Source organism: Cydia amplana, chromosome 3, assembly GCF_948474715.1.
Source record: "Cydia amplana chromosome 3, ilCydAmpl1.1, whole genome shotgun sequence".
Lineage (NCBI taxonomy): Eukaryota > Metazoa > Arthropoda > Insecta > Lepidoptera > Tortricidae > Cydia > Cydia amplana.
Window position 1 is genome coordinate 9,484,264 of NC_086071.1, and position 7,988 is coordinate 9,492,251.

The following is a 7,988-nucleotide window of genomic DNA, read 5'->3' on the forward strand; positions in this document are numbered from 1 at the left end:
GCAGTCATCTCCAATGCCCGGCTGCGGCGGACCGTTATAACATGGCGCCGGCTATCGCGTAAACAAGTAGCCCGCGGGACTGGAAAAGTCGATAATATCGACATCGATACTTATCGGTTGCCATGACTATTATTTATTTATTTTACTAAGAAATAAATTAACACTACAACCCAAAGGGTAAAAACGGGACCCTATTACTAAGACTCCGCTGTCCGTCCGTCCGTCCGTCCGTCTGTCACCGGGCTGTATCTCACGAACCGTGATAGCTAGACAGTTGAAATTTTCACAGATGATGTATTTCTGTTGCCGCTATAACAACAAATACTAAAAACAGAATAAAATAAAGATTTAAGTGGGGCTCCCATACAACAAACGTGATTTTTGACCGAAGTTAAGTAACGTCGGGCGGGGTCAGTACTTGGATGGGTGACCGTTATTTGCTTGTTTTGCTCTATTTTTTGTTGATGGTGCGGAACCCTCCGTGCGCGAGTCCGACTTGCACTTGGCCGGTTTTTATCTCCTGTCATGCCATGCGTCACTTTCGCACTTACATATTTGTTAGAATGTGACAGCCATGGTGACAAATGATAAAGAACCGGCCATCTTAGCCTTACAGGACCACTAATTTGTTAAATACGGTCGTTGACTCACAGTGACAACTCGAATCGACTTCTTTTTGCGAACTGTCGAAAGTACAGCCCCTATTGAGATTTCTATGAAATACTAACCGGTGAATGATAAAGAACCGGCCATCTTAGCCTTACAGGACCACTAATTTGTTAAATACGGATGTTGATTCACAATGACTACTCGAATCGACTTCTTTTTGCGAACTGTCGAAAGTACAGCCCCTTTGAGTATATAGCCTTAGGAGATGTGATAACGTAAACTCTTCGAACAAATTTTTTCACCACTTTTAGCGGGGGGCAAGGTAAACACCTACAGCACACCACCAAAAGATAAGTAACTCAACAGTCACAGATTTTGCTGTTGCGACAAACGCACACTACAATAAAATTCAACACATCAAAAATTACACGCACACAGACAGAGTTTTCACATAACTATGCAGCATACATACGAACATAATAGTGATGGGTCACATCTGAAGAATGAATCAAATCAGTTTGATGAATGAACTGAATTGTCTTATACTATTTATTATAAAATTGTAAAAGTGAAAATTCTGTACATTGAAGATATTAGGTAGCCAATAAAATGATTGTTTGTATGTATGGTTGTCTGTATTTATGTGTCTTTGTGTCTTAGCCCGCACGCACAGCTAAACTGTGGAATGAACTGTCGCCCGCGGGTTTTCCGGGTTTATAGAAAACTAGCTTTTGCCCGCGGCTTCGCACGCGCAGGAGTTTTTTTTTTAATTTTGGACCCCCATTTCACCCCTTTAGGGGATGAATATTGAAAAATCCTTTCTTAGTGGACCCCTAGACCTTATAAGGAACCTACTTGCCAAATTTGGACTTTCTAGTCCCAGCGGTTTGGGCTGGGCGTTGATTTAAGTCAGTCAGTCAGGTCTTTCACGTTTATACTTAGAGGATATAATCAAACGGAGACGCCTTGTCTGTAATTTTCTGTACAAAACAGTCTGCCGATTTTTGCGGGGGAGGGGAACGTCAAATGTATGCGTAACGTAAAAATAGCCATGTCAGATAAACGTCAGTCCATACATTGTGTATGACCGTTGGCCGCCTATTTTCGACAGAGGGGAAAGCTTGTTAATGGCTACTCCGTTTAGTTGTATCCTCCAAGCGTTTATATATATAGATTTGAATTTCGCGCCTTTTTTTTACTGACATTATTTGCTTGATCAGCTATATTAAACAAACTGCAGTGATTGAATGAATGAATGATTCATTCAATCATTGAAATGTTGAGTCGCTTTTTTGACTTTGTCACATCCCTTAAGACCGATTCGTCCCCGTACCACTGTATTCATGTTTACATTTTTCTGTCGTTTATGTATCGCAACGGTTTTTTCTTTAAATGGAGATTGTACTTCAATATACATTTAATAGTTAGTATAAATACTTATTTATGATAGGAAACGCAATCTTGTTGCGAATTTGAGCTATCAGATCACCTTTTACACGATACTACTGAACAAGTCACCATTTTTTAAGAGAAACGTCTCGCGACACGGAACGATGCAAAATGGCGGTGAAGCGACTTCAAGTAGTTTTATATAACGTGTTTGAACAGTTGACCCATGTACTTTGCCGGAGGGGGTCGCCCGTGTATCACATCTCCTTAGGCTATATACTCAAAGTACAGCCCCTATTGAGATTTCTATGAAATACTAACCGGTCACATCACTTGCCTTGTCAAATTATAGTCGGATTATTCCTATTTGCATTATTTGACACATGTCACTCACAACAGCAATGCAACGTAAAATGTCTTGCACATCGAAATCACAAAGGAAGACAATTGCACTGCGAACGTTTACGTTCTACGTCTTTTTTTTAGGGTTCCGTACCCAAAGGGTAAAAAACGGGATTACTAAGACTTCGCTGTCGGTCCGTCCGTCTGTCACCAGGCTGTATCTCATGAACCGCGATAGCTAGACAGTTGAAATTTTCACAAATGATGTATCTCTGTTGCCGCTATAACAACAAATACTGAAAATAAAATAAAATAAATATTCAAGGGGGACTCCCATACAACAAACACGATTTTTTGCTCTATTTTTTGTTGATGGTGCCGAACCCTCCGTGCGCGAGTCCGACTCGCACTTGGCCGGTTTTTTTTTAATTTAGGGTTGGCCGGACACCACCGTTATGAATCGGTAGTCGTCTAAGTAAATCAATATAATTTTTTTATTTTAGGTCGCAACAAAGCATTATTAAATTTATTATACTTTCTTATTATTCTCAGTGGGAAGGTTTGGCAGCACAGCGTCCTGAGTGGCGCAGGCTGCTGCAGGACAAAGTGCGCGATTTCGAGGAGCAACGTAAAGTTGACCTCGACGCTGAACGCGACGAGCTAAAAACGCGCCAGCCTGCTCCCATTCATTACCACTACGTGGCTGGTGTCCTCACGTGCCCTCAATGTGCGCGGGGGTTCACCTCGAAGATCGGCTACGTCAGCCATCTTCGGGCGCACGAGCGCCGAGCAAACTAGGAGTCGTAGTGGTCGCCATGGCCGAAATCGGCCGGAAGGATCAGTCAGTCAGTCAGTCATTTAAATCTCAAATAAAAATTCATTAAAAGTCACAATTCGATACCTCAGTCTAGGTGCCATCCAATCGTAATCGCTTGCTGTGACAATCGATTTGGGTTAGTTACATCTCTATAAACGTCAGTCATAATGTGTCAAATAATGCAAATAGGAATAATCCGACTATAGCTACTCTTTATACATTTTCCGGCCGTATTTCGCTAAATGATAATCAAAATAGTCTTATTTTTCCATTACGTTTTCAGAACCAACACTTAACTGAGGTAATGAAAGAAAACCAGAAACTGAAAAGGATGAACGCCAAGTTGATAGCCATCTGTAAGAAGAGAGGCAAGCCCCTCGGCGAGTCCAACCGCGAGAACGACGACCCCGCGGAGCTGGCGTAGGCTGCGAGTCGCGACCGGCATTATGGTGGTTAGTATTATATGTAGTTAGTGGTACAAAATAAAAGTTACTATTTTACCAATGTCTGCGTCAAAGGCGCCCAAGTATGTACGACGGGGTTCGAGGCTCTTGACTCGAACTATAGTTCGTTTTTTTAGCATTAGAAAGAACTCCACAGAAGCAAGCGTGCAGTTTTTATCATGCTCTTTAATTGTTAATAATTATTGAATTATCTAATGTAGCATGGTCAATACATATAATTTACTTCAAATTATTACCGCTAAAAGTGCCGGATTTGGAACCCACAAGCTTACTTCGGCGAAGTTCTTTCTAATGCTAAAAAAAACCAACTATAGTTGCTAATTAAGTTGAATTCTTTTTCTGACAAAGTTGTTTACTGTGTATGTGTCTGTCTAGCAAGTAAATAAACGAAGAAAGATGAAGCTATTCGTTCAAATATAAATCAGTAGCAGCATTTTATTACAGTGTAGTGTCCTTTTTTTGTCGCACAACATTTCGAGTTACTATGACCTCGTCGTATTTATTTAACATTTTAGTCACAAACTTAATTACCTGTATGATACTCAGTTGTGGTCCTTTGCCGCGTCTGTACATTTCTATCTATTATATCTCTAGTATGATTTTGATAATCCATATTTCACATTTTAGTCCATAATTGGAAGTGGCTAAATTAACTCATTTGTAATTGATATTATATGCATGACAAATTATTTGCAATGTTTCAATACTAATAATATAATAATGTATCATTTGATGTTATACTTTGGACGCTTAAACAATAGGAGGCTATCCCGTCACGCATCGATCTTTTAAAAATAAATTCTAAGTTGAAGACTGAATGTTGACATTCCAAAAGGATTTTTGCTATGCACGGACCGATCTGCTAGGGGAGCGTTCAAGTATTACGTAACGCAATTTTCGGAAATTTTTAGTCCCCCCCCCTAGTAAAACGTTACGTAACCACCAAGTGACCATTTTTTTACCTAAAAGCCACAATTATGTGGTGTAAAGTACCGTAAAGTGGCGAAAAGTTCTGATGGGTTAAAAAACAATGTTACGCGTAGTTCAAACCCCCCCTCCCGCCCCTGTAACGCATCGTAACGTTTTACAAGACCCCCCCCTCCCCCCAAATTCGTTACGTAATACTTGAACACTCCCTAGTATAATTTATTGTGATTGCTTTGACTGAAATGTCTAGAACGAGACGGTGCCATTGTACTCGTAGGTATTAAGGTTCAGCCACACCGCTGCTTAAAAAACGGTGACGCTACGGAATCGAAGTGACGCATCGTAAGCGTACCGTTTTTTTTGTGATGCCATCCACACCGCTGATTAAAATACGCTGGCGGTGCGGGACCGTTTTTAAGCAGCGGTGTGGTCGGACCTTTATGTAGTATTTAGTCCGTTGACCTGTATTTAAATGGTACAATAATTAGTAATATGTTAGCATACTTAATTTGATGTACCTAGAATTAGACTGTGTTAACGTAAATTAGAATGCTCTGGAAGCAACACACTGACGTTTTATTGAATATGTATAGTAAAATAATTATTCTTATGAGCCATGGGTTTTAACTAATTATTAGTCTACGTTGCCGCCACAATTCTGTCGCCTTTTCCCCGAATTTGTAGGTATGTTGCAACTACAATAGTTTATAACAGTTAACCTTTTAACCACTTAGAATTTTTCATCGAGCGTGCTCGTGTTGCCGCCGGTACGAAGTTACACGAAGCTTTGTCTTGTATGTATACCACGGCTACGGCGGTTAAAAGGTTAATACTCGCATTATTTCGCGCACACTCTGAACTAATTGTGAACAGTACTCCTACCTTTCTTTACATTATTTTTACGAAGTAGAGATGCGCGTCCAGTCGTATTTTAAGATTAGCGTTTAAAGCTAGCCGTCCAAAGCTCATCGCAGCCTGCTGCCCCGGAACCATGGTTCCTTTTGCATCTAGAATACGTCACTGCACACGCCAATCCCACAAATCATAACTTTTGTATTCTGATATCGTTTTTTTTATTATTAAAAATGGGCTTACTCATGGCCACAGACTAGCCGAGGCGAAGACGTGGCCTACGATGGACCGAGTCTGCCCAGAAGGTGCCTGTTCACCCATGATTACCATCCAATCGTGGTGGCGACTCCGATATGAATCCAGCAAAAATGCGATTTAGGGTACCTGTCGTAGTCGGCATCCCTCATAATTCATTATTTCATAGTAAACTGTGAATGCCGATATTTGGGGTAATGGCTGACGCTACGGCATGTTTTCATAATTATGTCGACAAGAAATGCCGCTCATTTTAATCTACGTTGATAATGGCAATGAATGTTTTATGATGTAATTGATATTGATTAATCCTATTTGACGCACAATAAATAACATTAATAACTAGCATTTGAATTATTCCTTAAATGTTTCATTGTGTTAATAAATATTTTAATATCATAACTTTGTTTAATTTCTTTAACAATTATCGATATTCAGTTCTCCTTGTAAAAGAGTGTTTTAAGTATCTCGCAAGTATTAAAAAACCTGAGCTCCCTACAATTGTCCCTGTCCCAGCGAAGTTACTGAGCTTTAATATGCACAATCACACACATTTATCACTACCTCATTTTAAGTCCTTTAATGCGTTGCTAATCAAACGTGAGTCAATATTTAGCCAATCAGCTTGCAACCTGCTATTATGCACTTTTAAGTATTTTTAATCATGTAAGAAACTAAACGGGTCGTGTCAGTTGGTCAGTGATTGCTATTGCCTGGGGAGCGTTCAAGTATTACGTAACGCAATTTTTGGACATTTTTGACCCCCCTCCCCCCCATGTAACGCGCCGTTTTTCTGTACCTGCAACCCCCCCCCACCCCCTAGTAAAACGTTACGTAACCACCAAGTGACAATTTTTTTACCTAAAGGCCACAATTATGTGGCGTAAAGTACCTGAAGGGTTAAAAAACAATGTTACGTAACGCGTAGTTCAAACCCCCACCTCCCACCCCTGTAAGATAGATAGATAGATAGATAAAGCATTTATTGTCACAACAGGGATTTTAAATTACAATTTTTTTACACACTTAAGCTATACTTAACCTAGACAGTATATGTATAAATAAGCTCTAATTACATTCTATGTGACAATTGGACAGTCTCAGCTAATGTGCTGGAAGCCCCGCCTTTTATTGCGTGGTTTCAGCGCTGGTTTTCAGCCTGCCCGAAATTGAGGCGGTGACACAAGGCGACGCATCGTAACGTTTTACAAGACCACCCCCCTCCCCCCAAATTCATTACGTAATACTTGAACGCTCCCCTGTACATTACAAAGGTTGCCAATAAAATTAAAATGAGAGAACAGACATTACTTTATTCACAAACAAACTTAAACATTAAACAATGCCTTAATAGCCCTAGTTTAACATGAATTACATACCATAACCTCATAAATACAACAATACAACAATAAGCTTGTATTTTCAACAAAGGTAGATAAAATAGAAAATGGATGCCTGCTCAATATTTTCTAAATTTTCAGGCAAAATATACCTTGTCCTTTGTTAATAAGAACAATTATTAACATTCGGTACCTTTGCCTCAGAATAACATACTTGATGGGGCACATTAACACTTATTATGTTTGTATTTAATACAATCCGACAAGAAAGAGTAGACATTCATTGATAATGCCACTGGGCTTCAACAGGCAACGTATTCTAAATATTCTCAAAACTTAAAACTATTCTGAAACTAAAAACTATGTCAAAATATTTTTAAATGAGAAATTATATCAACAAAAACCTACAAGAATTTGATTGTTGTGATAAGACAACTGAGTTGCCACTGTGGTTCACTTATAGTCGCATTTTATCTATTCTTTCTTGACGGACTACCCTGTTTATTTTCGATGCCGATGTGAAACTAGTCTACATATCCGTTGACAGGTTCAATATTAATAATATCATTGTACCTATTTGTTTTCGTGATATGAAGGAAATTACACTATTTTTACTTTATCACGACACATGCAACATCCATTAGTAAAACAGAAGCATCTTCCTTAACCTTTTGGTCGCCAATGACCGATATATCCACACCGTAGGTTCAACAAAGACCGATTAATCGGTCACAGACCACAGCAACATCGACCTACATGCATATACATAAAGTTCAACTTCAGTTTTGACACTTCAATGATGTGGCGTCTGAGTGACAGCTTTTGTGTTTGACACAGCGTGGAAAAGGTTAATATTAAGGAGTTTTTATAGTTTACTATGGTGTGGTGTATGTATACTTGGTCAAGCAGATCTTGTCAGTAGAAAAAGGCGGCAAATTTGAAAAATGTAGGCGCGAAGGGATATCGTCCCATAGAAAATTTGAATTTCGCGCC

At 39.4% G+C, this 7,988-nt stretch overlaps 1 protein-coding gene across 1 annotated transcript in view; it reads left to right on the forward strand.

Moving 5' to 3' along the window:
* Positions 1-3,700, forward strand: part of LOC134662678 (kinesin-related protein 4-like) — a 39,851-nt gene extending 36,151 nt beyond the window's left edge. Inside the window, exon 28 of the mRNA XM_063518950.1 lies at positions 3,441-3,700. Coding sequence (XP_063375020.1) covers positions 3,441-3,581 — 141 coding nt within the window. The 3' untranslated portion in view covers positions 3,582-3,700. The remainder of the gene's footprint in view (positions 1-3,440) is intronic.
* The last annotated feature ends 4,288 nt before the right edge of the window (positions 3,701-7,988 follow it).